The 27,832-nt window shown below is 45.6% G+C and overlaps 8 protein-coding genes across 15 annotated transcripts; 5 read left to right on the top strand and 3 right to left on the bottom strand.

Annotated features, from left to right (window-relative positions):
* Positions 1-87: 87 nt before the first annotated feature.
* On the bottom strand, positions 88-3,265 carry LOC108088537 (transcription initiation factor IIA subunit 1). 3 transcript variants are annotated; one of them, XM_017186381.2, is made up of 7 exons: positions 3,102-3,265; positions 1,864-2,064; positions 1,506-1,514; positions 1,137-1,439; positions 869-1,076; positions 566-810; positions 88-510 (listed from the first exon to the last, which is right to left on the bottom strand). In XM_017186381.2, the coding sequence occupies exons 1-7, from the start codon at positions 3,123-3,125 to the stop codon at positions 403-405; spliced, it is 1,098 nt and encodes a 365-aa protein (XP_017041870.1). In that variant the 5' UTR covers positions 3,126-3,265; the 3' UTR covers positions 88-402. The 3 variants fall into 3 exon arrangements, with proteins under 3 accessions (XP_017041870.1, XP_017041871.1, XP_017041872.1); XM_017186382.2 differs by having other exon boundaries at positions 1,506-1,511; XM_017186383.2 differs by lacking the exon at positions 1,506-1,514.
* Positions 3,266-3,529: 264 nt separating this feature from the next.
* Positions 3,530-5,572, top strand: LOC108088541 (serine/threonine-protein kinase pelle). The gene is made up of 3 exons (XM_017186386.2): positions 3,530-4,054; positions 4,107-4,769; positions 4,830-5,572. Exons 1-3 carry the CDS (start codon positions 3,735-3,737, stop codon positions 5,359-5,361), a joined length of 1,515 nt encoding a protein of 504 aa, XP_017041875.1. The 5' UTR covers positions 3,530-3,734; the 3' UTR covers positions 5,362-5,572.
* A 54-nt stretch (positions 5,573-5,626) lies between these two features.
* LOC108088542 (tubulin polyglutamylase TTLL13) lies at positions 5,627-8,430 on the top strand. Its single transcript, XM_017186388.2, has 6 exons — positions 5,627-6,251; positions 6,315-6,611; positions 6,664-6,817; positions 6,874-7,508; positions 7,569-8,115; positions 8,172-8,430. Exons 1-6 carry the CDS (start codon positions 5,821-5,823, stop codon positions 8,280-8,282), a joined length of 2,175 nt encoding a protein of 724 aa, XP_017041877.1. The 5' UTR covers positions 5,627-5,820; the 3' UTR covers positions 8,283-8,430.
* A 377-nt stretch (positions 8,431-8,807) lies between these two features.
* On the top strand, positions 8,808-10,344 carry LOC108088379 (filamin-C). 2 transcript variants are annotated; one of them, XM_017186127.2, is made up of 3 exons: positions 8,808-9,074; positions 9,146-9,499; positions 9,710-10,344. In XM_017186127.2, exons 1-3 carry the CDS (start codon positions 8,933-8,935, stop codon positions 10,003-10,005), a joined length of 792 nt encoding a protein of 263 aa, XP_017041616.1. In that variant the 5' UTR covers positions 8,808-8,932; the 3' UTR covers positions 10,006-10,344. The 2 variants fall into 2 exon arrangements, with proteins under 2 accessions (XP_017041616.1, XP_017041615.1); XM_017186126.2 differs by having other exon boundaries at positions 9,146-9,520; positions 9,710-10,343.
* Positions 10,345-11,183: 839 nt separating this feature from the next.
* LOC108088518 lies at positions 11,184-14,004 on the top strand. Of its 2 annotated transcripts, none has more exons than XM_017186357.2 (5): positions 11,184-11,401; positions 12,377-12,498; positions 12,560-12,876; positions 12,952-13,074; positions 13,138-14,004. In XM_017186357.2, exons 2-5 carry the CDS (start codon positions 12,493-12,495, stop codon positions 13,619-13,621), a joined length of 930 nt encoding a protein of 309 aa, XP_017041846.1. In that variant the 5' UTR covers positions 11,184-11,401; positions 12,377-12,492; the 3' UTR covers positions 13,622-14,004. The 2 variants fall into 2 exon arrangements, with proteins under 2 accessions (XP_017041846.1, XP_017041847.1); XM_017186358.2 differs by lacking the exon at positions 11,184-11,401 and adding an exon at positions 11,610-11,879.
* Positions 14,005-14,146: 142 nt separating this feature from the next.
* LOC108088517 (DNA polymerase alpha subunit B) lies at positions 14,147-16,224 on the bottom strand. The gene has a single exon (XM_017186356.2). It carries the CDS (start codon positions 16,169-16,171, stop codon positions 14,345-14,347), a length of 1,827 nt encoding a protein of 608 aa, XP_017041845.1. The 5' UTR covers positions 16,172-16,224; the 3' UTR covers positions 14,147-14,344.
* A 1,158-nt stretch (positions 16,225-17,382) lies between these two features.
* Positions 17,383-26,279, top strand: LOC108088495 (RUN and FYVE domain-containing protein 2). The gene is given in 8 exon segments (XM_043209001.1): positions 17,383-17,823; positions 17,826-18,098; positions 18,101-18,598; positions 22,032-22,465; positions 22,525-22,775; positions 22,833-23,235; positions 25,058-25,155; positions 25,371-26,279. Coding segments are annotated over 8 exon segments (2,610 nt in total). The 5' UTR covers positions 17,383-17,798; the 3' UTR covers positions 25,999-26,279.
* LOC108088496 lies at positions 19,308-22,025 on the bottom strand. 4 transcript variants are annotated; one of them, XM_017186321.2, is made up of 5 exons: positions 20,275-22,025; positions 19,868-20,220; positions 19,724-19,814; positions 19,520-19,641; positions 19,308-19,461 (listed from the first exon to the last, which is right to left on the bottom strand). In XM_017186321.2, the coding sequence occupies exons 1-5, from the start codon at positions 21,929-21,931 to the stop codon at positions 19,411-19,413; spliced, it is 2,274 nt and encodes a 757-aa protein (XP_017041810.1). In that variant the 5' UTR covers positions 21,932-22,025; the 3' UTR covers positions 19,308-19,410. The 4 variants fall into 4 exon arrangements, with proteins under 4 accessions (XP_017041810.1, XP_017041811.1, XP_017041812.1 ...); XM_017186322.1 differs by having other exon boundaries at positions 19,724-19,811; XM_017186323.1 differs by lacking the exon at positions 19,308-19,461 and having other exon boundaries at positions 19,534-19,641; positions 19,724-19,798.
* Positions 26,280-27,832: the final 1,553 nt, after the last annotated feature.

Here is a 27,832-nt window from a genome sequence, read left to right as displayed (position 1 = left end):
TTTACTTAAAAGATTTTAGACACTCATATTTAGTGTTGGTGAATTAAAAAAAACCTGCGTCGGCCGTATTGAAAAGACACATGCTGATAACTTCCAGAAGTGTTTCAGTTTATTGACACAAAAGTTATGCGGCACACTTTTTAATACATTTAATTGAGATGGATAACTGCAACACAACTCTTTAGCTAGCGTATACAAAACAGATGGAACTAAAATAAGATACATTGTCGGCCCGAGTGATTTGCTTCCTGTACAGGCTGTCGCTTGGTCATGTTTTTAAATTGGGCAGAGTCCTGTTTGGATAGCTACTGTCCTGGGCTGAAGGCGCATTCGATGAGGCTTTTTGTTTGATGTCTTTTGTAAATATATATTCACACAGCCGCCGCTCTTGTTAAGGTGTCATTACCACTCGGCGTCACCATTTGATTTTTGGAACACATAGTCCTTTCCCCGCATGTTCATGATGCCATCTTTGAGATAGAATTTCCATTTGTTTCGCGATCTGGTAATCTATAAACAAGTTTTATATAGTTTCAAGCAAAAACTGAAAAATTTTTTAACTCACTTTATCATACTGACAAACAATCACGTTGTCTGTATCAAACATTTCGGCGGAGTCTTCGTCGGTGACATCGTCTTCGCTGTTGAGCGGCTCCTCTTCGGCGGCATCCTCGTGCTCCACATCCTCGTCATCATCTTTGTCCAGATCATCGTCGTCATCATTGTCGATGTTGTCGTCACTCTCTTCACTTTCATCCTCATCGGAGGAGTCCAGAGCCCCGTCCAATTGCTTGGCAGCAGCCAGATTTTCTACAGTTTACAAAATTATTAATTGCCGTTGGTTTAGAAAGGCTTTCGTTTTTATTACTCTGGTGATTGGCGCTGGTCAGAGCCGCATTGACGTGCTGCTGTAGCACGGACGAGGCCAAAGTGGTGGGCAAGGACATGATGGACGAAATCAGGTGCGCCGTCAGAATTTGGGTCAGCTGATTCTCCTGCAGCGCAGATGCAGGCACTTGAATGGTGAGCACTCGAGATTCCGAACTGGCCGACCCAGCTGGCGATGGCAGCGTGATCTGTAGGGTATAACGAACATGTTAGTTTTTTTTATATATTTTATCTCCATTTTAACTTACGTTGACAGGCATTATGCGGTTTGGGTCCAGCGTGGCCACAATTGGAATGGGGGTCTGTCCACCGCTCGCCGTTGGCTGTTGTCTCTGCAGCTGCGCAGCCCCTGAAGTGGGATGCAGTGGCGGTGGATTCTGTGAGTTGACTTCCTGCTTAATGGGCACCAGCCCGTTCTTGATCCCGCTGCCGGTGGCCATGCCAGCGGGCGATTTAAGTGCCAGCGAGGACACGGAACTGCTGCCGCCGATCTGTGGCTGTGATGTGCCCGCCGAGGCGGCGGCGGCCTTCTTGGCCTTGGCATTGGCTGCCTGGAAGCGCATAAAAGTTTACATTGTTAAGATTCGGAAATTTTAATGGCGGACAGATGGCTTTACCTTGCTCTGCTGTCGATGTGTGCGTTTGCGTTTGTGGGAGGATGAAAATGAGTGGGGTTTACAATGGATTGGAATGAAGTGTTAAGCGGCGCATTAGTCGATATTGTTGGTGTTGCGCAGTTGCATTGTTGTGGTTCGAGATGTTGAGCATAAGGAAGATAAAGCAAGAAACTGTAGTTCAAATGTCTATGGATAGTAACATAACTTAATAAAACTAAAGTATTTGGAATCGAGGTCATTTTATTTAAATTGTTTATGATATTTTGTGAAAACGAAATCCGAATAAGAAATGGTCCAGATGTAAAAATGGGTACAAGATGCATTTTTGGTGCACTTTTTGAGGTTCACGTGCTTTTACCTTTGGATTGTTAGCCACGATGGGCGGTGGGTGGGATCCATCGCTGGGATCCGGGCTCAGCTCAACGGCCTTACTGGCTAGCAGTTTGTTGCGCCAGATCTGCTTCATCTCCTGCAACACCTGCTCGTCGACGCCCTCGTCCAGAAAGGCATCTCGCACATTTGTGATGACGTCCTCGATCACGGCATGGTACACCTTCAGCTGCGGGCATAAAGAGTGAGGGCCGGTTAATGTATATAATTAAATTTTAAATGCATGAACAATCAGGGGACAATATGTGTGTTTTTGCTAATACAAACACTCACTGTGTTATCACTGCTCAACTCACAGCCATTTATAATTGAGGCTAAAACAAATGCTTATGAAAAACATCTAAAACAGCTTCATTTTTTTAGATTAGGATTACAAATTTCATACAATCGCATAACATATATGAAAATGTATAATTACTTCATTTAGATACATATGTACATATAATAAAGACGTACAAAAAAACTCCTCATTACAGTTTAAAAATATGTATCTTATTTGCAAATGCGCTAAGTATACTTAAACCGAGTAGGAAAAATTTAAGGCTAACGCAGAGTATGTGTTTTTTGAACCCCATTAAAATATCAGCCGCAGCTGTAATATATGCAAAACAAAAGTAAGGTACATATGTAAATTATTTGTTTATAAAGAATGTTGGAGAATAAGTACATACGTAAGTACATACATATGTGAGAGGGTATGCATTAAAGATGTACCGGTATCGCAGAATATGACGCTTTGGTTACTGCAGCAATCGCTTTGCCAGACTTGCCTAGTTTGTATATTTTGCTTTATCAAGGCGACGATAGTGGGCCCCGACATGCTGATAATGGGACACGCTACGCAGAACCACATTACCGCTAATAATAACACCCATGAGAGTTCGTACTACTTCTCCGACCATCAAAAAACACAAAAACGTAATGCGACAAACGCACCAACACATGCGAAACCAGACAGACACGCACAAGCACGCATTCGCGCACACAAGCAAACAAAAGATGTTGCAGTTTCGGTATCTCGGGATTCAGTAATATTCATGGAAGTACACATTTCGCTCCCAAAGAAAACTTTCACTTTCCCGCGTGGGCGTTAAAAAGGGGAGGAGGGGCACTTTGCTCCTGCAAAGAGACTCTTCCATATGTCGGATGCAGTTCGTCATTTGTGAGTGACACAGTTGCAGGATTCAAATGCCACTTTACACTCACCACCGATGTCTGGCATAGCGCCATTTGAACCTTCTTTTCCGCCAGCTTGAGGCTTTTCTGTACGCTGGCTGGGTAATTGACGTCTTAGTTTTCCTGAATTATAAATGGGCGAAGAATTAGCGATAGCGATGCGTTCGTGACGGTGTAAAGCGGAGAAGTGTGACCATCTAGTGAGCCGCCAGTAAATACATGAACAGAGTTGCCAGACAAACAAATGCAGCCAGCATATTGTGGTCATATAATTTAGGGCTTTCAACTTGATTGAAGTGCTACTCACAAGAATATGTAAGCAATGTACTTAACCACGGTGATTTTTGGTCCAGTAATTTGATGAGAATTAAAATTTAAAATTAGGTTTTTGGCCAGATTGTGTGTTGCCTGCCACCGTTGCCGGATGTGAGCATTATTTAATGTCGATGTTAATCACCTGTTGCATCGCTGTTAAATGTGATGTTAACAAGTTGACGTCGGTCTATTTTGATCGAATCGAGTTGGGATTTTTCCCAGATCTTTAATTTGCTGCAACAGGTTCCCAACGCAATTCCCCCATTCCATTTCGTTACGTTAGGTTGCATACGGTTGAAAATACTGTATGATTTAGTCACAACCAGTTGGACTGCCCACCAGTGAAAGATGAGTGGCACCGAAACGGCGGAAGCCCAGGCAGAGGCTCGAAATGCTGCGAATGAAAACAGGACCAGGTCGCGGTCCCACCTTGATGACACCATTGCCATCCGCCTGTTGCCGCTGCCCGTGCGCCAGCAATTATGTGCTCATCTGGACGCCCTGGATGTGTGGCATCTGATGGCAGAGACCGTAAAACTATATTCGGACCAAGTGGAGCAGATCATGAGCCAAAAACAGTGCGGACGCTCAGCCTCTAACGAATTTCTTAACATCTGGGGCGGCCAGTACAATCACACGGTTCAAACTTTATTTGCTTTGTTTAAGAAGTGAGTCAGTTTAAAACACAAAATGAACACAGACTGACTCCTGATATTTTAGATTGCAGCTCCATAACGCCATGCGACTGATTAAAGACTTTGTAAGCGAGGATCTGCACAAGTACATCCCTGCGAGCGTGCCAACTATAAGTGAACTGCGGGCTCCGGTCAATTCTAGTGCCAAAGTGAACAATGGGCCACCGTTTCCTTCTTCTTCGGGTGTGAGCAATTCGAACAACAATCGTACTAGCACGACGTCAGAGGAGATTCCTAGTTTAGAGTCCCTCGGCAATATTCACATCAGCACGGTTCAGAAAGCAGCCAAGTCCCTGCTACAGATCGATTATTCAGAGCTGGTGAGTGCAACGGATAACTGGAGTTCCGAAAATCGACTTGGTCAGGGTGGGTTTGGAGACGTTTACCGCGGCGATCTGAAGCATTGGGAGGTTGCCATCAAGGTTATGAACTACCGCAGTCCCAACTTCGACCAAAATCAAGTGGAGTTGCAGCAGAGCTACAACGAACTGAAGTACCTCAACGAAGTTAGGCACGACAACATTCTGGCTCTCTATGGCTACAGCATTAATGGGGAGAAGCCCTGCCTGGTCTACCAGCTGATGAAAGGTGGCTCCCTGGAAAGTCGTCTAAGAGCGCACAAATCCCAGAAAACACTCCCACCTCTGACCTGGCGGCAGAGGTTCAGCATAAGCCTCGGGACAGCCAGGTAGGATTTGCTAGTTTTATTTAATTTTTAAGCAATTAATAACATAATATCTTCTTGCAGAGGCCTTTACTTCCTGCACACGACCAGGGGCACTCCGCTTATCCACGGAGACATCAAGCCAGCGAACATTCTGCTGGATGAATGCCTGCAGCCCAAGATTGGTGATTTTGGACTGGCCCGCGAGGGTCCCAAGTCCATTGGCGCAGTGATGAAAATAAAAAAAGTTTTTGGGACCAGGATCTATTTGCCACCAGAGTTCCGCAACTATAAGCAATTAAGCACTGGAGTGGACGTCTACAGCTATGGCATTGTGCTGCTGGAGGTGTTTACAGGACGCCAGGTTACTGACCGACTGCCGAATAACGATATTCAGCAGGATTTGCTGCATTATGTCAAGCAACACTGGCGACAAAATCCAGTGGAGGTGCTGGACAAACAAGTGCCCACACCCATGGGCATCGAGCTGGACATGTGCCTTTGTGCCATCGAGACGGGATTAAAATGCACCGCTGTGGATCCGCAAGATCGACCGTCGATGGACGCGGTGGCCAACCGCTTTGATCAATTCCGCAAATTTTTTAAAGATCATTAAGTGCCTTTTTATACAAAACGACGAACTTGTAAAGCTCGAAGCGCAATTTTTATATATACATACCTACAATGTTTTGCAAAAAGCTAAATTGTGTGATCAATATTTAATACACTCCAAAATCAAGAAACAACTTTCAAAGACTTGAAGTTATATTTAAAATATACGTTTTGTAATACATCATTGTATATTAAGATGTTTTGATAAATAAAGTTAATTTTTAAAAATTCGGTGACTTTAAACTCAATCCTGCGACGTACTCAGTAGAGTTACGTATTGATTTTAGCGTCATTTCGGTTAAAACTATTTTCATTTTTCGCAACACAATCAAAGCAAAATAATACCGTTTTTATTTGTGAAGAATTCCGGCTTTCCATATCAACACGGACCTGTTTTATAGTTACACTTTTTAGCACGTGATAAATTTTCCATTTCGCATCGGCGATTAGTACAATACGAGCTATGAATTTAAAAAATTCCAAGTTTTATAAGAGGATTCAGGAGCTGCGCCATTTCTCCAAGGAGAAGATACGAAAGGGCCATGAGCAGAGGACCAGGGTCACTCGCGTCCTGGACATGGCGCTCAGCGAGCAGCCGTGCCCGGATCGGGAATGGTATAGCCCGGAGCAAACGTCGCCTCTGCAGCCCAGTTCCCCTCGCCGTCGTGTGAAGAAGCTCAAGCGCGTTAAGAAGAAGGCTTCCGCCAGCAATGATTTGGCGGCCCCTTATTACCAACTGACAAACGGACACAGCTCCGGCCAAAGTAGTCCTGGTGCTCCAGCGGAGGGCCAACTTCAGGGTTTTATCCAGCTAAACAACACCACCTATCGAGTGGAATGCCCCACCCGAGTGGTTAATCCGCCTAAGAGTAACGACGTCGAGCGGTGTGCCAGGTGACAATAGAAAATCACATATCTTTAAACAAAATCTTATTATATATTCCTTTGCTATCCCAGCGAAACCAAGAGCACCATCTGCGTTTCCAACTCGCGATACGCCATGATTGGCAAGATCTCCAAGACCCTGGGTTACAAGTTAGTCAAGGAGTCCAAGATGTGGAACATTCTCTGGTCGGACTCGTTTCCCGGCGTTGAGCTCTTCAAGAACATGAAACGCTTTCAGCAGATAAATCACTTTCCGGGCATGATCGAGATCTGCCGCAAAGACCTGCTGTCGCGGAATCTCAACCGAATGTTGAAGCTTTATCCGCAGGACTACAAGATTTTTCCAAAGACCTGGATGCTGCCGGCGGAGTAAGTAAAGAAGTCATTCTGAATCGGTTATATTTAACTGATTTGTTTTTAGCTATGGTGATGCCATGAACTATGCCCTTAACCACAAGCGCACCTTTATCCTGAAACCAGATTCTGGGGCCCAGGGAAGGGGTATTTGGCTGACCAACGATTTAAAAACAATCGGTCCTCATGAGCGACTCATCTGTCAGACTTATGTACATCGGGTAAGCCTGAAGAACTTTTCAAATCCGATCTAACTAACTTGAAACTTTATTAATAGCCCCTTTTGATCGATGGCTACAAGTTTGATTTGCGGGTTTACACTCTAATTACCTCAGTGGATCCACTTCGCATCTTTGTGTACAATGAAGGATTAGCCAGATTTGCCACAAATAAGTACGTGGAACCCACGCCAGGAAACGCCAATGATCTCTACATGCACTTGACCAACTACTCGGTGAACAAGCGAAACTCGCACTACGAATTGTGCGACAATGATGACTGTGGTAGCAAAAGGAAACTCAGTGCCATTAACAACTGGATGCGAAGGCGCAACTACGACGTGGATGAGTTTTGGAGCAACGTGGACGATGTGATCATCAAGACGGTGCTAAGTGCCTGGCCGGTGCTGAAGCACAATTACCACGCATGCTTTCCAGGACACGATAAGATTCAAGCCTGCTTCGAGATACTCGGCTTCGACATCCTGGTGGACTGGAAGCTGAAGCCCTACATCCTGGAGGTTAACCACTCGCCCAGCTTCCATACCAACGAACAGGTCGATCGGGAGGTGAAGCGGCCCCTCATCAGGGACACCTTGAATTTGGTGAGCACTGTGCTGGCCGACAAAAAGCAAATTCTCAGAGAGGATCGGAAGAGGGTCAAACAGCGACTCCTTAAAATCAGGGGCGATCCGTAAGTAAAGTAATTTTTATAGAGATACAATCTTATTATCATTTCTGTGACTTGTTTTAGGCCTGTGCAACGACCACGTATTGCTGCTGGTGCATCGAAAGCCAAGATAGATGGAAAGCTGGGCAGTCCGGAATCCAATCCGCAAGCTAATCCCGCAGAGGCTCAAGCAGAGGCGGACGATCAAGGTCCACTGGCCCAGCAAGTCGCCTGGGAAGAGAGCCATCTAGGCAACTTCAGGAAGATAATGCCGCCGCCGGATTTATCAAAGTTGGACTACTATACTCGTTTCTATGCGCAGTCGAATCAGGTGTCCATTTTCGCCGAAACCGCAGCCAGTAAGAAGCGGGAAGATTTGGCCAGAAAGATGCGCATCCAGATCGAGGAGAAGAAGGCCAAGCAGCAGCAGATGCTGAATGGAAGAGCCAAGCGGGAAGCCCGGAAGCGTGTGATGCTCCCCAGGGCGGTGCGCGAGAAGAACCGGATAAATCTCTTCCGGCTGAGGGAGAACTGGGCGCCAGGCTTCATCTCGGATGCAGAGGAGCGACTGCGTCACACTTGGCTACATATGCGCTCGGAGGCCATAAGAACTCTAAAGATCACAGAAAACGTAAGCACTCACGTTACGAGTTTACTTATTATTTGATTTATTTGATATTTCTGCAGATCTACAGCACTCTTTACGAGGCCGGTCTATTGACCAACACGGATATGGTCGTCTACCCACATCTCTACCACAATCTTCAGCATGGCTTCGACATCAGGCAAACCGTTTGAGCGGATGCAGTTCTCCCCCGAAATCTTATTCATGTTTTTCGACCCACACAGCCTACACACTGTCTAGATGTGTTCTTAAATCTGTTATTATTGAAATTTAAATTGCTGCTCGTCACAAAAATATAACACTTTCGATCTTCAAAAACAATGAATTGCTTTATGTGTTTAAATTGCCCAACTGTTGACTTATTGAGGTCAATTGTAAAGGGTTTTCCTTCAGCAAGACAAATGCAAAGAGTTTTTAGACTTAAATACATTGCTTTTTAAATTGGCTCGATTCATTATAAAAAAGAAACTTTATTCCGGGCAACGTGCTGTCTTGTTTAGATTGGAAACGCATCTGCATTGTCCGGTACTCGACTTTGGCTTGATCCACATAAAAGCATGTGTGTATATATTTGGCAGCCTGCCCGGCAAACAAAATCATAAACATTTGCTGCCCCATCGAGTGGGGAGAGTACTGAGTTCGAGAATCGGGCATTTCGAGAGCATTTCGCTGCGATTGAGATTCTTCGAATGAAGACGACGGAGCGCACTGAGTTCAGTCGGTCCAAGGAGCACGCCCCGGGCAGTCGCTAATTAAATTTGGAAAAAAATATTTACAACTCCGTAAAAGAGATTATAAGTTTTCCAAAGTTCATAGTTGCGGCATGTTCAAAGTGTCGCAGGAGATGCGTTTGAATACGCAGGCCGCCGCCTCCTCCGCCTCCAATTCGAGTGGGAGTGGCCTGGAGGGCAACAGTCCGGAGGAGGGCAGTATTTTTGGACGCTACCAGAGAACACCCGACGCGGGTGAGTGCCGCCGATGAGGAAGTAAACATCGAACCGGCTATTTATATACACTCCCCCGCATTCTCTTTTAGATGCCTATCCCTCAGAACTACCTCGGGTTTACGTGGCGCCAGAGTTGACCGACGCCGGCCGGGTGCAGTTGCTCCACTTTCCCAGCGGCGCAGTGAGGGTCGACAGCGCAGTGGGATTCATCATCAAGCGGAACGGGGTCAAGGGAAATTTCGAGGTGCGCGTCGAGGGTCCCAGCGGACAGCCCATCCATCCTGTTCAGCAGCAGCAGTTGGATCCGGAGCGCTTTCAGATCGATTGCCAGCTAGCTGCCGGAGCGGGACTCTACAAGGTCCACATCAAGTGCAATTCCGTGACTTTACCCCGGTCACCATTTATCATAGTCGCCATAGCAGGAATCCCTGAGTCCATTGAAGGTAAATCTGGCAATACATCAGGTACGAAATGAATGAATAAATGTTATTTCCATGTTTCAGAGTTTAAAAACTATAGAATTTATTATATTATTCTTATGTTCTAAATATAAATTTATATTTATAGTTTAGATTATTTTCTCGGAAATATTAGCATCTTTCTATTAATTTTTCTTACAAATTTATTTTACCCTTCTTTGTATCTTTTTTAAGTACCCATCTTGGATTCGGATGTCAGCAAAATTCACAGTCGTGGCTTGGGACTCACCCACATCAGCTTGGTGGAGCGCAACGAGTTCACAGTGGACTGCAGCCAAGCGGGGAGCAACATGCTGCTGGTTGGTGTCCTGGGGCAACGAGGTCCTTGCGAGGAAGTGATGGTTAGGCACTTGGGTCGCAACATCCACAAGGTTACTTACCGGGTGTGCGATCCCGGAGACTACATCCTTGTGGTCAAGTGGGGAGACCAACACATTCCAGGATCCCCTTTTAACCTTAGCGCGGAATAGAAAAGAAACTATTGTGTTCATACATGCCATCTGACCTTGATAAAAAGCTACAATCACCCTTCCCGGGTATCCTAAATCGAAGCTTGGAGCAATGCGCACTTTAATGATGATTACAGAAACATTATGGGTACCACAACTAGGTTCTTTGTTGTTTTTTTTTCGTCGCTAATGACGTTCGCATTCGGGAGTTGATGCTGTCTTCGCCCAACAACCTAATGATGATGACCGGCAAATACTGTGGGTAACAAATAGTAATGTCTGCAGCTGGGGTAGATTTCTTAGTAGTCAAATATCTAAGAATAAACATCTATGTAAATTACTTTATTCTCCTCAAAGAATTGATAAAAACTTATAATAAAAATTATATTTTTATATATTCAAAATGGAACAAATTTATAAAAATAATAGGAAGATCAACTCATCTGATAGTCCTGATGAAGAGTATATGTACATTCATATATACAAATGGGTTGCATCCTTCGACCTATTGCATACTTTTCAACAAATATATTATACCTTTTTACTCTACGACAAATTTAAAATGGATTGGAAAAGTTTCAAATGGTTAAGGAATATACGTTCGAATATCTTGTGGCCTTGTTATTGGGCTCCCGTTCCCTCTTCCTTCAATTTCATCGTATTCCGCCTTACGCCTGCCTCCCCCCTCAAACAACGACGTGCAATTTAATGATGATTACCCCAAAGCCAAACTGACGACTGTGTGGCAGCCACATTATCATTTTTTGTTATTTAGCCCGCTAATGACGTTCGCATTTGGGAGCTGATGTTGCCGTTGCTGCTATTGCTGTTGCTCCAACCTAATGATGATGATGATGACCGGCAAATACGTGTTTGTGCGATGGTGTGTGTGTGTGCATAATGCTTCAACACAAACGTTGGTTAGCAAGAGAGTGTTTTATAGTGGGGGAGTTAGAGCTGACAATAATGATGATACCACCCTAACGAGCCGAGATCGAAACGTAGGAGAAATTGAATTTGACTGTCCTATTTTCTCTATTTCCCTAAAAACTAACCCATTCAACTTCCCACTTTTGGCGCATTTTGAGCCCCAACGTACATTCGCCAACCAGTCTGGCAACTCTATTCCAACGAACACTCACTAGTTGCACTGCTCACACCATGTTGCTCTTACCGTACTGCTATCTCGCTCCGGAGAACATCATTATAGAGTCGATGGCGAGAGCTGCGCGCAGCGTAGGAGCTACACAACTACGTTTTTCGTGTGTTTCCCTCTTGAAGATAATTTAAATTTAATTATTTGTCTTATTATTAAGTTTTGTGCCCTCGCTGTTGGTGTTGTTGTTGGTGCATGGAGAAGAGCGTAACAATAGAACGCAATCAACGAAAGAAAATCGGATGTCGATGGTGATGTTGTGTAAGTGTGTGTATCTGAAGCAAAGGGAAAAAACTGTGTGCGTGTGTATTCGAGAAAAGTAACATCTCCCCCGCAAATTACATAGGCTCCACCTCATCCCTTGAACCCAACAATTTCACGTCGTTGGCGTCGCAGTCGACGTCGGCAGAGCAGAGCATCTTCATCCGCATCTCCACTTGTACTTGTATACTTGAATTACCGCTTCACTTCGATTCCAGCCGTTGCCGCATCCACTTCGCAGTCTATCTTTATCTGACGAATGCAATTTACAACTTGTTTCGCTCGCACTATTTATATTTGTTTACCGTTCGGTGTGCATTACACGCTGGCATGTGCCTGTGTGCGGGAGAGGCTGAGCTGTTTGTGTGCCGGCTTAATGATAATTAAAAGCTCGAAAAAAATATCTCAAACCAAGTCTACAGACCATGAGCTACCTATTATTCATTCCAAAGGATTTGAATGGGACTAACCATTTATGGTAACTAACTTAAAATTGCGCTGAAAAATATCCGCTATATGTTACAAAACATTTCGCATTCAACCGTTTTATCAAAAACCACTATCGATTTGTGATAACTTCCTGATTTGATGGTTTGCGGATGACTGCTACGGATTACAGATTCACAGTTGGGACAGGCTTATCGATCATCAAAGCAGCCTGTTCCATACTTTAATTTGCATTTTTTATTTTCGTTTCAAACTATTCACCAAATTCGATATGCCCTTTGGTACCCGGTAAAATCTGCAATTATAATAGCATCGTTAAAAACGGCGCAGGTGTAGGTGATGCCTTAGGTGACAGGAACCCTCTAACGGCTTTAAACATATTTAATCGGCATTTAATAAACGTTTGTTAAAGCCATATGCTTGTTTATATAGCAAGGCCTTTTTCCTTGATTTAATTTTGAAATCAAATTAAAACTCAATTGTCTTCAACCATAAACACTTTAAAAAACCTACATATTTATTTTGCAGGAGTGGATCCGTGTAAACTATGCCAGTATACTAGATAAACCGCTTCATGTCCTGCTTCAGCTGGCAGACAAAGTTTGTCGGGCAATCCCAGTTGTCGGCAGTAAGACCCATGTGAAATGCCTGTAAGTGCTCCTAAAAAAGTGATATTGTCAAAGTTAATAATCCACAACTTCCGCACGACAGTATGAAAAATTCAACAAAAAGCGCCGACAATGGGAGGATAGTGGTGTGCTAGAGCTGATTAAACTATGGAAAGTCTGCGCCTATGAGCTGCGCACGATCAAACGCAATGGCCATCTCTATGTGGCAATGGCCAAGCAGCTAACCTCGCTGGGCGTCCCTGTTACCGCACTAGAGGTTCACTTCAAAGTCAACAATCTCACGCAGCGCTACCGACAGGAGCAAAAGACTTTTGAGACGACAGGCATAATCAGCACCTGGAAGTTTTACAGTCAAGTGGATGATGTATTCAAGAGTCTGGCCGCGCACACCGGTTACAAGTGGGTTAAAAGGATTATTAGTTTAATCAGAAATAACGTGTGTACGAATCTCATGGATATCCCTTTTGATTGCAGAGACAAACGCATGACAAGTGCATCCAATACTAGCAGCTTACCATCTACATCCGAGTCACCAGTTTGGAAAAATCCAATGTCTCAGCAAGAGTTTAATAGCAACAACACGGAGGGGTTCTACAAGTGAGAGTTTACAGAGTTACTACACTCTGGACAACGATTAAAACTAATAATCGTCATTTACAGGACCGAGTATGGTATGCACCGGCACTTTATGGACCACTCCCAACCGCCGCCAAATGCAGGCAGCGTGGACAACTTCATGGCCTCCTCAGCCGCCGTGGCGGCGGTGGCTGCCGCTGCTTCGGCCCGCCTGGCAGATAACAACATGGATCAGCAAATGAATACGGCGGCGGGAGGAAGCGGAACGGCTGGCGGAGGCGGTGGTGGGAACACCAATGGGGGCGTGGGCAACTACCAGAAGATCAAGAAGTCGCACGAGGACTACGACAAGTTTGTGGACATCGTTAAGAACATTGTAGACACCCACAAAACCACTCCGGATAAGGTGGACACGTTCGGGGACTTCATCAAGTCGTACATGAAACGCTGGCCGGAAAGGCTGCAGGACGAGGCCATCAACCACATCACCAACTACGTGATCGTGAAGAACATGGAGCACAGCATGGTCAGCAGTCACAACCCCGAGGGGGTCAACAACCGACAATAACAATACAAGCAGGAGCCCAACAACTGAGCGGGTTGTTGGACGAGGCAGCTCCAGGAACCAGGCACCGAAGACGAACGAAGTGAAACGACAGGCGAGGATTACTTAAGGTGGCACGCAGTTACTTAACCGCATCTGAGTTGCAGCCAAGTTTATTGGGACAAACACACACGGCATACAGTATTTTTTGTATAGTTAAAATATACATTGGAGTTTTAGTTCTCGGCGATCATCTCCTCGATGCAGAGTTGACTTCCGTATTGGGGGGACATGGTCAATCGTACATAGAGATCCTAGCGAGTACGTTACATTTAGAAACCATTTCCTACTGTTAGCTGTAAACTATTATACATAAATTAATAAATGCTTTAACGATTATTTATGAATGGCGAAGAGGATATAATTTTTTGCAACCAGGAAAGGTCTGAGCAAAAGTCAAATCCGATGTACAATATTGAAGAAAAAGGTTTTATGTGTTAAAATATATATCTAATTTTATTTATCAATACGGTGCATAAAAACCATCAATTGTAATAAAAAAGGATTTGCTTTTATTACATGTCTTAAAAATAATGGAATAATAATCAGTATGCAAACAGTCGCATTTCTGTTATTCGGCCCTAAGGTATTTTCCGTTATTTTAATCATCATTACAAATTGATCCATTGGGTTATCAGGTCTGGTAAGTGGCGAATTGGAGGCTGGTGAGGTTTTGGTATGCAGAATTCAGATTCGTTGGACTTGACACGCCACACTATTGAACATGTTGGCCGTTTTTCCGGGGACAGAGGGTGCAACCAGGAACCGGGCGAAAGTGCCACCTTTCTTATCTACCAGGCGCCCAGGATTTATCACCAGGCTATCGCTGACCAGACGGATGAAGTGTCGCTGATCGCCGGGCAGAATGAGTACATTTGGCAGCTGCTTAATCTGGGCGTATTTGCGCGCTAGTTGGGTGTCGTATGCCATCTCCTCGTCCGCCGGCGGATACAAAGGATAAAAGGAGCCCTGGTGGAACAAGTGGTTTATGACCCTGTGCATTCGCTCGCCGGCATTCGCAGCGAACTCGTGACTCAACAGATGATCTACCACATCGGTCGAGGTGACGCCCAGCGTGATTCCATCCAGATCCACCAGCGAGGGATCGGGTAGCATGTGCAGATTGGGATACGTTTTTCGCAGAGTGGGTGGAGGAGTTGGGTAGACAGAGTGCGACATAGCATCCTTCTGACTGCTGACCACCAGCACGGTGGTGTGGCTCCCAACAGCCTCCATGATACCGCCGATCATCTTTTCGAAAAAGGAATCAAAGGTCTCTGCCATATCACCGACCATCTTGTGATCCGCATCCAGGAAGGGTCCCGTAAGCACTAATACATCTGGCCTATGCTCCTTGATATATTTGAGCAGTTCTTGAAGCGGTTCGTAAAACAGATCAGTGCAGTCTGTAAAAGGGCCGGCGGCCACCACAAACTGCAGCTCTCTGTCCACTTTAAGAGGAGTGGGTGGTGTCAGCTTCCGTTCCGTGTGAATCTCCTCCACGACGAAAGTCTTTCCCCTGGGTATAAAGCCTTTGGCGAGCACCACCTGCCCGGGGAAAATGCTGGCCGACTTAATCCTGGAAAAGTTAAGCGAGAGAAATGTGTCCTCGACCTCTTCTGTATCGTCGTCTATAACTGACAAAAAAGCAGAATGAGCGTCCAGTGGGCCATCATCCTCGGAATGAATCATTCCCACCGCATAAAGGCCACCAGCAGCCTGCAAAGCCTGCTTATCCTCCGGATACCAACTACACTCGGCTGCTGCCTCTGCTCCTAGTTTCTTCTCCACAAGGACCCGTCCGGTGTCCTCAACTCGGTCATGCAGTTCATCACATCGCTCACCCAGCAGGTCTTTCATGTAGCCCAAATTGGCGATAGTCAGTGGAGCGTTCTTGTGGAGCAGTTTTTGGACAACCGGTAGCTGGTGCTCCATTTGGGACTGCCAGCTGGAGCCAGCTAGAAGCTTGGGGTGTCCAAAGGAGTCCACGGTGTCGCCCGGTTTGCCAGCTGCTGCGGAAGGCGTTCCTGCGGCATGATTTCTCTTGGCGGATTGTGGTGTATAGCTAGCAGGGCTAAAAAGAACTCCTCCTTTAAGGTTTGAGGTTCTTCCTGAATCCTTCTTAGCCTTGGGTGTGTGCAGTGCAGAGGAGTCCACCGTCGATTCGCTGACATAGTCGTCAATCATTGAATCGTCCTCCATGACGCCATATGTGGCCAGTGAGCTTGTGTCCTGGATAGAGGATGGAGCAAAAGATTTGGCCTTCTGCGCGGTTGCCTTAGCTCCTATTTTATCCTTCCGCAGCTGTAACACTTTCCTTTCGAAATCACCCAGGTTCTCCAAGGCAGGATCATCTCCGTGGAGGTGTGACAAACTGAAGGCCATCCACTGCTCTACAAATTCGGTGGCATCGTGGACATTGTACGTTATGGCCAACTCCACACACCTCTCTAGCACCGAATCGGCCGGCTCCACGCCCATCTCATCGAATTGCTGCTTTAATTCCACGTCCATTCGATTTATTTCGCGTGCTACTTTTGTAAATAAACACTAAATATTTTTGGCGGCAAAATAAGTGAGGGTGTTGCCAGATCGATTTCGGAGAAAGAGCTAAAATTTATGAAATGCATTTACCTGTTAAGTAACGCACCATAACTTTCCAAAATTACTCTGAGTTTACAAACTAAAATGAAATTAATATTTGCAGAACGTTAACAAGCTTAAAGTATTTACTTTCATTTTATAGCTTATAGTTTCTCATAGTGGCGCTGCGCTGCTGAGTTTCGATAACCGTGACTCCTGATTAGTGACAAATAACGCCCTTCCCCAATTAAGATGCAACAGCTGTTTTGATTTTGTATTGACAAACTTTTTTGTTTACTCCGAGTGCAAGTGCAATAATCAAAAAAACACGGTTTTTGATCGCGCTGCGGTAATTCATGTGATATTGTAGAGTGCCCCGTAAAGTGTAGCGAAGTGAGTTATTCGCCATGAGCACGGATGATCTGCTGGTGCGCCGCGAAAGGAGCGACGACTCGCAATCGCTTGCCCATTCGCCAAGTGCCTCCGTTTCGGTTCCGCCCCCATCGGTATCCGTTGCGCCTGCGCCCAATGCCTCCACATCCTCGCTAGACCGGCTGCGCAACACCTTCCGGCGAACGGAGAGCATATCCTCGCAGATATTCAGCCACATTTCCACGCAGTTCTCGAATGCAGCCGCTGCAGCCGCCGCTTCGGAGGTGATTGATGGGACAACCACCTATCCGTATCCGGAGCAAACCACGCCACCTGTTGTGCCACCTACTCCGGATCCACCGGCCCCTTCCCCGTCACCATCGAAACTCAAAGCGAAGAGATTAAAACGCGGTGAGTTATTCCATTGTTCATTATTCATGGGTTGATAAGCAAACTATGTTTTCTACTTTGTATTGCCTTTCTGGTTACTTTTGAAAATATATTATTAAATATTTTCAGAGTTTTATCCTTAATATAAATTTAGTTTTAGTGAACGTTAAAACAAATTTATAAAAATTTTACAAATCTATTTTAAAAAATAAATTCGACGCAAAAATTACTTATAAATAAAGTGCTATCTTAAAATTTTAACTTCAACTTGTTATAGGAATTTCATGAAATTTTTTTTGAAATATTTTGATAATACATTTTTATATATGGGAAGTACTTCATTTTTATAAATGTCATTTTAAGAGTCAAATATTTTACTGAACGGAATCGATTTAAAATAAAAAAACATACCTCATAAAAATGTCAACGGTAATAAACCAAGAAGTGGCTGCACCACCGAGAAAACCCCCAACGAAAGCTCCCGAAAAGCTCGTGAGCTTGACACACTTGACAAATCAATAGGATAAAGAACTTTATGCCAGTCTTACTCAACGCGTACACAACAGGATAACGGTGCAACCTCATAGCTCTATTCGCCTTTTAGTTATTTGGTTCATTTAAAGGGAAGTAGCCTCTCAAAAAGAGGTAATCATAAGGAGTAATCTTCTAAAGGTAATAAAACAGTGGTGGAAATACGACAGCGAAGGAAACTTTAAACTTATTGAGCAGCTAATATCGATACGTGTATATATCTGTATTTTTATGACCGCCCACGTACACACACAGACACAGCAAAATGCGTGGACTCGTCGAGGATACGAAAAGACCAAGTTGTCGTCCACGAACAACAACAATACGATCAGCAGCAGCAGTGGAAGTAGTCGCATAAAGTCGGCCAACAATGCACCAGTATCCAGTGCCAGCGCCAGCAGTTCGAAGCCATTAAGGAGTGCGGTGAAAACGCCAACAATGAACAGCACGACGTCATTGGCAGCAGGAGCGATTGCGGCCAAGAAGGCGCCTCAAACGGGGCAACAACAAGTTGGCAAGTCTGCAAAGTCCTCGACAACAGCAGCAACCACAACTGGAGCAGCAACCCAAAAAAAACCCAAAAGGGTCAGAATCCACCCCCACAACAACAAGTGCAACCGAAGCAGCAGCAGCAGCAGCAACAACAAATACAGCAGCAACCCTTAGTGTTGCAACAGCAACAGCAGCAGCCACACCAGGCGAACAACAGCAGCAACACGATTGCTCTGCCCAAAGCCTCGCATGCCAACACCAGCGAGGAGTTGGCCGGCGGTGTCCAGGATACGATTTACCTGTGCAATTTCCGGGTATCCGTCGATGGCGAGTGGTTGTGCCTCAAGGAGCTGCAGGACATAGATGTTGCCGGCGGAACAGGCAGCCAGGCGGTGCAGGCCAGTGAAAAAGTGGCTGGCGGTCCATCCCAGTCGGGATTTGCATCCAATTTCAATTCGGGATCCAACTCGAGTAAGCGGAACAGCAAGCGCTTCTCCGGCTTGTCCGCAGGAAGTGGCAATGGCGGCGGTGGCAACAGCGGAGGAGGAGGCGCACTGGACATCACGGACAATGGTATTATGGCAATTGAAAACCTTATCGGACGAAGGCTGTGCGACATGGTCCACAGTGGCTCCTCGGCACTCGGCCAGTCCCAGTCGCACTCCCAGTCGCAGCACCAGAGTGTCGGCCTCTTCGCCGAGTGGTCGCATCTCTGTAGGTCGCTTCTTGATGCCTCTGTTGCCCAGCACGCTCCTTCTTTGTAGTGCCTTCCTGTTTTTTCGTTATCTGATTTTTCGATTGGATCACAAGGGCCAAGATAAATGACACGATATGTTGCTTATCATAACATCTTCCTTTTAATTTTTAGTTATTACCTACTGTTCAGTTTCCTGATAATATATTGATTTCTTTATTTTGTTTAACCTTTTGTACTTAAATGTTCTTTTTTTGTTAATTTGATACTTGGTTTTATTGGCCCTTGTTTTCTTTGATTAGTTTGCATGCCTCTTAGCATTGTTGCACATTTTGTTGCCTGCTCTTTTTTTCAAAGGGTTTAACTCGAACAGAATTTTACCTTATCAAAACAAATTGCTCAGCAACAATCATAAAACGTTACTCAAATATTAATTAATTAGCCAGCTTATCCTTCGGGCATCAAATTAGTACATTAGTGGTGCTCCCTTGACAATCAGATATAATAGTAAGGAAGGGTCTTAATATAATTTCTATCCAAGTTTAAACTTGATTGACCTTTGCATATCTGATAAATTAGCATGTTCACTTTCAATGAAAAACGTTTACTTTAAAAAAGCGTTTACAAAAAAATATACACTTAACAAAATTGAGACGTAACATAGAAGAAGTCCGGGTTAACCTCGAATAGATCATAGGCCATCTGAAAATACCGTTTCCCAGCTGGGAGAGTCCTTTACCGACTAAGGAGAGATTAGATGAACTTAAATTTATGCTCCCCGTTTTGAATTATTAACACACCTCACTTCCGCCCTTCAAACGTTCGTTTGTGGACTCAAATTTTACTTTGGACTTTTTTCTATGCAGGCGGGGCTCATCGGAGGACTCTTTGTCCGTTTCTGGTATTAAGTTGGAGGTGGAACCTGATAGCAGTTTATTTTTTTGAAGGAATTATTTTTTGAAAACTGTATTTGAAGTGAGGAATTTTTTCATAGTTCAACTTACCTATGCTCACTCTTTTGGCCGTCCGCCTTTCCGTTGGGGATTGCTCTTTGTCTTCTGAGGTTCGCTTTCTGTCTTCTGAGGATTTGGTCTGCTGGTGATTCTGGGTTCAGGATCTCGAAAGCTGGTAAACTTCCGATAACTTACCTCCTTTCTCCGCCTTCCTTCAGATTCCTTGACCTTTTTCCGCTTGGCCTCTTTGCTGTATTGCTTTTGCCGCTTCTTCTCCATCCGATCTTCTTCCGACGAGGGATTATCCGATTGATCTTGCCTCATCGGCTGTTTATTGGAGGATCGGAAGTCTGGTCGAGGAGACGAGACGTCAGAGAGAAACCTGAAAGCAGGAACCTGCTTCCCCACCTCATCTTGAGCCTTTTGTGGCACATAGTACTCCTCACCTCTCGTGCGGCTGAACTTCAGGGGCATGCACTTTCTGTTAAACTGACAACCCAGCGAGGATGTCGACGTAAAAGAATCAAGCTCCGGGTTTTCCAAAAAGGCTTTTAATATAGGAAGCAAATTAGCAGGGGTCGATAGTTAGTAATTTACCTTACGATGTTCCCTAACCGATCTATGAGAGCTGCTCTTTCGACCAGATCCCGAGTAGTAGTACCGGTGACGGCCCTCATGTTTGTCCTTTTCCTCTTCCTTGTCGTCGCGCGGCTCTGTGACTATCAAAGGCTTCGGAGGAGGTGCCTCGGCATCCGATGCAACCACTGGTTTCTTCTTCTTCCTGCCCCTGCGCATGCAGCAGCAAATGATGAGCAGAATGATGAGCAGCAGAAGTGCCAGGAAGGCGGCAATGCACCATATCAGGGTGTCATCGTTGTCGCACTCCCGACACTCCTCCAATTGATCCGAGCCGGATTGAACCTTCTCCAACCCACTGAGCCACTCATCCTGGTGTGATTGCTCCTGTTCGGAGTCCGGAGCCTCCTGCCAGTGGATTGCAGAGCGACTGAGCTTGCGGGAATCCTCTCCGGAGGAAGAGGGTGAGCCTGCATCCTCATCTGTATCGAGCGGAGGTTGCTCCTTCTCCTCCTCGGGATTCTTCTTCATCATTACCAGTCTTTCTTCAATCTGCAGGATTCCACCCAAACCGGGGTAGAAAACATCATCGTGGTAGTGCGCTTCCAGATTTTCCCTTATCCACGTGAGCAGTTTGCTGTTATAGCTAGCCGGGCATACGGCCTGGAAACGATAACAATTGGTGAGGGTCTGAAAGAACCGCACCAGGATGAAGGCGGATCTCGAGGAGCGAAGGTTGTATATGCGTCGCTTGCTGAAGGGCAGATAAATGTTGCTCAGATACCCGCTTTCATCTGGCGCCTCTAAGCACGGCAGCGGCACAATCATCTGGCCCTGATCCGGCATCTGGGAAAGACAGCTTTGGTCCAGCTGGGCACAGCTGGTGGCATCCTCTCGGGACTCGCAGGGCTTGGGCAGCTTAACGGGGTCGATCTTGGTGGCCCTCAGCTTGGCCATTATGTTCTTGTCCGGCGTTCGCCAGCCATTGCCATTCGTATTGAGAGCCGTTCGGCATTGGCGATAGATGTTGATCAAACGCTCCATGGTGTTCAGCTTGAGTCGTCCTGCGTAGAAGGACACTTGGGCCGCAGGCACCAAATAGTAGCGAAGGTAACCACCCAGTGCATCGTAGAAAGCCCGCTGCAGTATGAGTTTTGTGTCCTCATCCGACATTCTCTTCACGATCTGGTTAACCGTGTTGAAGTACCTGATCAGCATGTAGACAACGCTGTCGGTGAGCAGGCATTGCGGAAAGGACTTCGGCACCAGGAGCTCGAAATCCTTGCGCGCGGACATCATGGCAATGTCCTCCGTGGAGAAGCAGTTCTTGCGATAGTTCCCGAACAAATTGGTGCCCAGAAAGGCGTCCGATTCGACGGGACTCCGCGTCATCTTGGGCAAATCCTTGAGTAGCTCGGGCTGTTGGTATCTCATGGGCAGGAATTGCAGCGAATCTTCCGGCTGGAAGTTGGTCCGCCCCAAGTTGGTCCGCTCCAAGTTGGTCCGCTCGTTCAGGCCATTGCGGAAGCCCCGCAACTCGGAGCTGAGCATCGATTGCAGGGTCAGTTCGTTCTGGAAATCGTTGGTGGGCACCTCCAAGGTGGCCAGGTCAATGCTGTAGATGGGACAACCGCCGGGCGCCAGGAAAAACAGCAGCCAGGAGCAGAGCACATAAAAGTTCATTACTCAGTTCAATCGGTTGTCAGTTGTTTTTTGAAGCTTGAGTCTGCGCCGGCCGAGTCGATTTTAATCCTGGTTCCACGGTTCGTTTTTGCACTTGCAGCCCGGGATACGGCGGAAATCGAGCGGAGCAACCTGGTGAACATCTGCAAGCTGGTGGTCAAGGAGCTCCTGGAGCAATCGCTGCGCTACGGTCGCATGCTGGACTCCGATCACCTGCCGCTGCAGCACTTCTTCATCGTCATCGAGCACGTCCTAGGACATGGGCTGCGACCCAAGAAGGGACTCCTCGGTCCGCGCAAGGAGCTGTGGGACCTGCTGCAGAGTGTGGAGCACTACTGCCCGGAGGCGCAGGACATCACGGCGAGTGTCAGGGATCTGCCCACGGTGAGGACTCACATTGGCAGAGCCAGAGCCTGGCTGAGGATCGCGCTGATGCAGAAGAAGCTATCGGACTACCTGCAGGCGCTCATCGAGCACAGGGAGGACTCCCTGTTCGATTACTACGAGCCACATGCTCTAATGATGAGCGATGAGGTCTGAAAGAGCCGCATCCTTATCCGGATCACCCATTAACCTTAAGTTTACCCCTCCAGATCGTTGTGATAATGGGCATTCTAGTGGGCCTAAACGTGATCGATTGCAATCTCTGTGTGAAGGAGGAGGATCTGGACTCCCAGCAGGGCGTCATCGATTTTTCGCTCTACCTGCGTTCTAGTTCAAGGAATGCCGACTCCGCTCCGGAGGACAATGCTCCGCCTGCTTTGCTGGATGCCACTGGACAGGGCAACATGATTGCGGTGCTGGATCAGAAGAACTACATCGAGGAGCTCAACAGGCATCTAAAGTGGGTTAGAGTTTGTCCAACGTGGAGTCGTCCCGCTAAGCTAGTTATCATTTTTAGCGCCACTGTGGGCAACCTGCAGGCGAAGGTGGAGTCGCTGACCACCACCAATGCTCTGATGAAGGAGGATTTGGCCATAGCCAGGAACAGTTTGTTGGCTCTTCAGGCTGAAAACCAGGCCATGAGGCAGTCCACTCCGGCAGCGGATAATAACTCCACTGGCTCGGGAGGTTCCTCCGACAAGGATAAGGAGAAGGCTTCCGAGGAGCTGATTGAAGAGCGTCGCAAGACCAGCGAACTGGAGAAGGAGCTCAAGCTGCAGGTGTCCCTCAAGGCGGAGTCCGACATGGCCATGAAGCTCCTGGAGAAGGACATCCACGAAAAGCAGGATACGATAGTCTCCCTGCGCCGCCAACTGGACGATATAAAGCAGATCAATCTGGAGATGTATCGCAAATTGCAGGTTAGTATTTAACTCGGCAACAACTGGATAGATTTATTTGTACATCATGGTAATCTATTGCGCGGATAGTTTTTCTACTGCCTAATACGATACCCTGTAAAACGAATCTATCTATTTAAGTCGCTAACAACGCTCACAACTCATCTGCCCACATTCATTCGCTCATCTGGCCCGTAGCTTTGGTTTTCGTTTTCCTACTTAGTTTTGAGTCTTCATTTATGATTTGATCATTAGCTCCAAGTAAATCGGTTTGAGCCTAAGAGTCAAAAAGTAATCCCCGTTTAAAATTCAACCAGGAATGTGAAGATGAACTCACACAGAAGGGCGAGATGGTCTCGCGCCTGCAAACGAAAGCCTCACAAATTGGTAACATTTTACAATCGCTAGAAAAGAAATACGAGTCGAAGCTCAACGACCACGGATCGGGAGCGGGAACGGGATCGGGATCGGGACCAGGAGCTGGAACTGGGGGCGGAGCCGTTGGCGGAGATCGTTCGCCCAACACCCGGCGACAGCAGAACCTGGAGAAGTTCGAGGCGCTCACCAAGAAGCACAAACAGGACGCCGGACCGCCCATGAAGCGGATGCACCTCAAGATGGACGCCTTTCCGCCCTTCGATCCGAGCAAGTACCGCAAGTCGCCGCGCCAGCCGGATGCTCCGAATCCGGAGGAGCTGTCGGCGAGCAAGGATGCCAAGACGCCCACGTCCGCCAAGTCGCTGAACGACGAACTCGCCGAGGCGGCGGCTGCCGTCAGCCAGCACTTCGGAGTGGATGCATCCCAGAGCGACTACGTCCTGTGCCGGGAGCAGACAGCCAAGGGAGACACCTAAATCTAGATACTCTATGTTAATCAGGCCAGTTTCGGTTTTCACAATCCCAAAATAAGTTGAATACCGAATTTGTTAACGTAAAAATCTATTGGAATTCCATTTTTATTAAATTGAAAACTATTTCTTAAATGTTAAAATAAGTTAAACATTATTATTACTGAGAGGATTTTGTGCCTAAATGCATTTATGACTGAGAAGTAATTAATTTTATAAACTACGAGTATATTATAACCAGAATATGTTATTGTGTGGCATGTTTTTAGTTTACCAAGCATTGTATCTAAATTAAAAAGTGTATGTGAAAATCGAAACAGGCCCTTTGGACCTGGTTAAACACTCAAAGTCCAGACCCAGGTCCTGAACGGAACTCAAAGTGCAACTGCTTACAAGACTCTCCACGTTGGGAGTCCTCAACTAAACAAACCCTATAGATCTATAGCCAGTGTGTGTACCATATAGAATGCCTTTACTCCGTAGACCAGATCCCCAAAGGGATAGAATACCAGTAAACAAATTGTTAAAGGTTTTTAATTATGTACTACCGTATGCAAACTGTTAGCTGAATTATCTTCCCCAGAGACCCCGTAATCAAAGATTATAGACGATTATACTAAAACGACGTATGTATGTATATATGTATAGTGCGATTAAGAGGCTTCAGATGTTTATTATACATATGTATGTACGTATGGATCCCCACGCAACCGCTTATATTGTAATTATACACTCAACCTAGTCGAATACAATTATTGTAATTATATAAATAAATACTGAGACTATATGAATCTACAAATCCATACAATGTACTATACGCGTTGGAGCATCAGCCTATATTATGATACCCGTACACTTCTAAATCGAACCCAGAGAAATAAAACTTATCCGAACCCCAAGTCTTTCATTTTTCCCCCTGCTACTAACACCGAGATTAAAAGTTAACCATGGAAAATTACGACGTTGGTACATCCGCCTATTCTTTTTGTTGGCAGGACTGCAAGGCATCCTTGACGCACAAAACGGAGCTGATGGGCAAGTTGGAGCTCCAAAAAGAGGATATGGCCAGCACTATTGACCAGCTGGAGAAAAAGTAAGATTGCTGTGAGGGTTACGAATTGGGGTTAGAAATATTAATCGAATGGTAGAGCTAGTAAAGGTTTTACATTAAAATAATTTATAGGAAAAATCGATTTATTTTTCTGCCTTAAATTGATCAGAATTTTAAATTGTAAAATTGAGCCAATCAGCAGCTGATAATTACTTGCTTAATATCGCATCTTAATCAGTTTTGGTTCGACTCCACAGGTGGACCCATGACAAGAGCAACCTGGGCGAGATCTTAAAGACCACGTCGCAAACCCTCACCACCCAGGTGACCGCCAGCGAAGAGCGAGCTGCTCGGGCGGAGGCCGAATCCCGAATCGAACGGGAGTGGCGCATTTCCCTGCAGGAGAAGGAGCTGAAGCTCAAGGAGAAGATTTCGAACCTGCAAGGTTGCCTCAAAGAACTGGCCGAGGAGAGGGAGAAGAACGGCAAGCTGAAGGCCGATCTGGACAAGGTGCGAACGCAGTGGTCGGAGGCACAGACCACGCTCGAGGAGCTGGGCATCCAGTTGAGCGTGAGCAAGCTGAAGGTGTCGGAGATGCAGGATCAGGAGCGTCGCCAGCGACAACTGCTCTCCGGATCCGCTCAATCACTGCAGGCCATGCCGGAGGCGGTCGGGAGTCCCGGAATCTGGGCACCCGACTCCATCGCTACCCATTGTACTGCCTGCGAGCGGGTGTTCAACCTGACGCGGCGCAAGCACCACTGTCGCAGCTGCGGCGAAATCTTCTGCAAGGCCTGCTCGGAGCACACCCTGCCCCTCATCAATGCCCAGGGTCAGCCGGGGAAACCAGTGCGAGTGTGCGATAACTGCTACGCCGCCAAATGATCATGCATTATATGTTATCATTACGCTTGACTAGAAATCGCTAGGCGTTGTGTAACCTCTGAAAAATTCTATACATTTAAATTTAAATATACGTTTTTTGTGGGCTTTGTGGAATGTTATAGTGTGCTCTTATTTTATCCACAAAGGAGTAACGTTATTTTGCTAAAAAATGAAAATACCACTTCACCTAGCGATACAACTATTTGACTTTATAATGTACATTGATTAAATTTTATAACAATTATAATAAAACTTGTGTCAAACAATTTGTACATATTAAACAAATGTGCTACTTATTCATTCATGGGGTATTATAATTTTAGTCGGAAGCTGAAACAACAAAACATAATAAGGTTTCATGATTTCTCTAATTTGAGTGTTGTTATTTAGAACTGTTTTTTAAATTTAAGCTTATTCTATCTTATTTTTTAAAAAAATCTAGCTTATACGGGCTCTCATCACCTGGCAACACTGATCATAACTATTCAGAAGGTGGTCGCCGAGAAGTTTTTGGTTTCTTATCGAGCAGATTTTCTACTGGGCATTTGGCGATTCCAAAGGAGCAGATTTTCTACTGGTCACTTGGCGATTCAAAATGATCAGATTTTCTACCAGCCATAAGCCCCGTTAATAAATGTTGTCACTCTTATGCATCAGTTGCTAGCTGTGGATTATGTTTGCCTGGTGTTTTTCTGCAGATTTTCTACTGGTCACTTTTAGGCATCTGTTGCTAGCTGTGGATTATGTTTGCCTGGTGTTTGAAATCTAAAAACAGCGATTTGACGAACAAAATCAGCTGTCTTGATCGCGCGAAGTGTGGAATTTAAATTTGAAGCATCAGGCGATCATAACTATTCAGAAGGTGGTCGTCGAGAAGTTTTTGGTTTATTATTGAGCAGATTTTCTACTGGGCATTTGGCGATTCCAAATGAGCAGATTTTCTACTGGTCACTTGGCGATTCAAAATGATCAGATTTTCTACCAGCCATAAGCCCCGTTAATAAATGTAGTCACTCTTATGCATCTGTTGCTAGCTGTGGATTATGTTTGCCTGGTGTTTTTCTGCAGATTTTCTACTGGTCACTTTTAGGCATCTGTTGCTAGCTGTGGATTATGTTTGCCTGGTGTTTGAAATCTAAAAACATAACGATTTGACGAACAAAATCAGCTGTCTCTATCGCGCAAGTTGTGGAATTTAAATTTAAAGCATCAGGCGATCATAACTATTCAGAAGGTGGGCGCCGAGAAGTTTCTTTGGTTTCTGTAGAGCAGATTTTCTACTGGGCATTTGGCGATTCCATATGAGCAGATTTTCTACTGGGCACTTGGCGGTTCAAAATGATCAGATTTTCTACCAGCCATAAGCCCCGTTAATAAATGTTGTCACTCTTATGCATCTGTGGCTAGCTGTGGATTATGTTTGCCTGGTGTTTTTCTGCAGATTTTCTACTGGTCACTTTTAGGCATCTGTTGCTAGCTGTGGATTATGTTTGCCTGGTGTTTGAAATCTAAAAACAGCGATTTGACGAACAAAATCAGCTGTCTTGATCGCGCGAAGTGTGGAATTTAAATTTGAAGCATCAGGCGATCATAACTATTCAGAAGGTGGTCGTCGAGAAGTTTTTGGTTTATTATTGAGCAGATTTTCTACTGGGCATTTGGCGATTCCAAATGAGCAGATTTTCTACTGGTCACTTGGCGATTCAAAATGATCAGATTTTCTACCAGCCATAAGCCCCGTTAATAAATGTAGTCACTCTTATGCATCTGTTGCTAGCTGTGGATTATGTTTGCCTGGTGTTTTTCTGCAGATTTTCTACTGGTCACTTTTAGG

This window comes from Drosophila ficusphila, unplaced genomic scaffold, assembly GCF_018152265.1.
Source record: "Drosophila ficusphila isolate 14025-0441.05 unplaced genomic scaffold, ASM1815226v1 contig_791, whole genome shotgun sequence".
Classification (NCBI taxonomy): Eukaryota; Metazoa; Arthropoda; class Insecta; order Diptera; family Drosophilidae; genus Drosophila; species Drosophila ficusphila.
The sequence above is the reverse complement of the archived record's forward strand: the minus strand, read 5'-3'. Positions and strand labels throughout refer to the sequence as shown.

What these genes read in the sequence shown, in the direction of transcription:
- LOC108088537 (XM_017186381.2), bottom strand. Translation starts at nt 3,125, where the DNA reads ATGGCGCTATGCCAGACATCGGTG. An exon ending in CGCTATGCCAGACATCGGTG is followed by an intron (nt 2,065 to 3,101) that starts GTGAGTGTAAAG and finishes TTATGCCCGCAG; the next exon opens with CTGAAGGTGTACCATGCCGT. An exon ending in TTGTTTGTCAGTATGATAAA is followed by an intron (nt 511 to 565) that starts GTGAGTTAAAAA and finishes ACTTGTTTATAG; the next exon opens with ATTACCAGATCGCGAAACAA.
- LOC108088541 (XM_017186386.2), top strand. Translation starts at nt 3,735, where the DNA reads ATGAGTGGCACCGAAACGGCGGAAGCCCAGGCAGAGGCTCGAAATGCT. An exon ending in TTATTTGCTTTGTTTAAGAA is followed by an intron (nt 4,055 to 4,106) that starts GTGAGTCAGTTT and finishes CTGATATTTTAG; the next exon opens with ATTGCAGCTCCATAACGCCA. An exon ending in ATAAGCCTCGGGACAGCCAG is followed by an intron (nt 4,770 to 4,829) that starts GTAGGATTTGCT and finishes ATCTTCTTGCAG; the next exon opens with AGGCCTTTACTTCCTGCACA.
- LOC108088542 (XM_017186388.2), top strand. Translation starts at nt 5,821, where the DNA reads ATGAATTTAAAAAATTCCAAGTTTTATAAGAGGATTCAGGAGCTGCGC. An exon ending in ACCTGGATGCTGCCGGCGGA is followed by an intron (nt 6,612 to 6,663) that starts GTAAGTAAAGAA and finishes ATTTGTTTTTAG; the next exon opens with CTATGGTGATGCCATGAACT. An exon ending in GTCAGACTTATGTACATCGG is followed by an intron (nt 6,818 to 6,873) that starts GTAAGCCTGAAG and finishes CTTTATTAATAG; the next exon opens with CCCCTTTTGATCGATGGCTA.
- LOC108088379 (XM_017186126.2), top strand. Translation starts at nt 8,933, where the DNA reads ATGTTCAAAGTGTCGCAGGAGATGCGTTTGAATACGCAGGCCGCCGCC. An exon ending in CCAGAGAACACCCGACGCGG is followed by an intron (nt 9,075 to 9,145) that starts GTGAGTGCCGCC and finishes ATTCTCTTTTAG; the next exon opens with ATGCCTATCCCTCAGAACTA. An exon ending in TAAATCTGGCAATACATCAG is followed by an intron (nt 9,521 to 9,709) that starts GTACGAAATGAA and finishes ATCTTTTTTAAG; the next exon opens with TACCCATCTTGGATTCGGAT.
- LOC108088518 (XM_017186357.2), top strand. An exon ending in GCCGCGCACACCGGTTACAA is followed by an intron (nt 12,877 to 12,951) that starts GTGGGTTAAAAG and finishes TTTTGATTGCAG; the next exon opens with AGACAAACGCATGACAAGTG. An exon ending in AACACGGAGGGGTTCTACAA is followed by an intron (nt 13,075 to 13,137) that starts GTGAGAGTTTAC and finishes CGTCATTTACAG; the next exon opens with GACCGAGTATGGTATGCACC.
- LOC108088517 (XM_017186356.2), bottom strand. Translation starts at nt 16,171, where the DNA reads ATGGACGTGGAATTAAAGCAGCAATTCGATGAGATGGGCGTGGAGCCG.
- LOC108088496 (XM_017186321.2), bottom strand. Translation starts at nt 21,931, where the DNA reads ATGAACTTTTATGTGCTCTGCTCCTGGCTGCTGTTTTTCCTGGCGCCC. An exon ending in AAGGAAGGCGGAGAAAGGAG is followed by an intron (nt 19,815 to 19,867) that starts GTAAGTTATCGG and finishes CAGAATCACCAG; the next exon opens with CAGACCAAATCCTCAGAAGA. An exon ending in GTTTGAAGGGCGGAAGTGAG is followed by an intron (nt 19,462 to 19,519) that starts GTGTGTTAATAA and finishes ATCTCTCCTTAG; the next exon opens with TCGGTAAAGGACTCTCCCAG.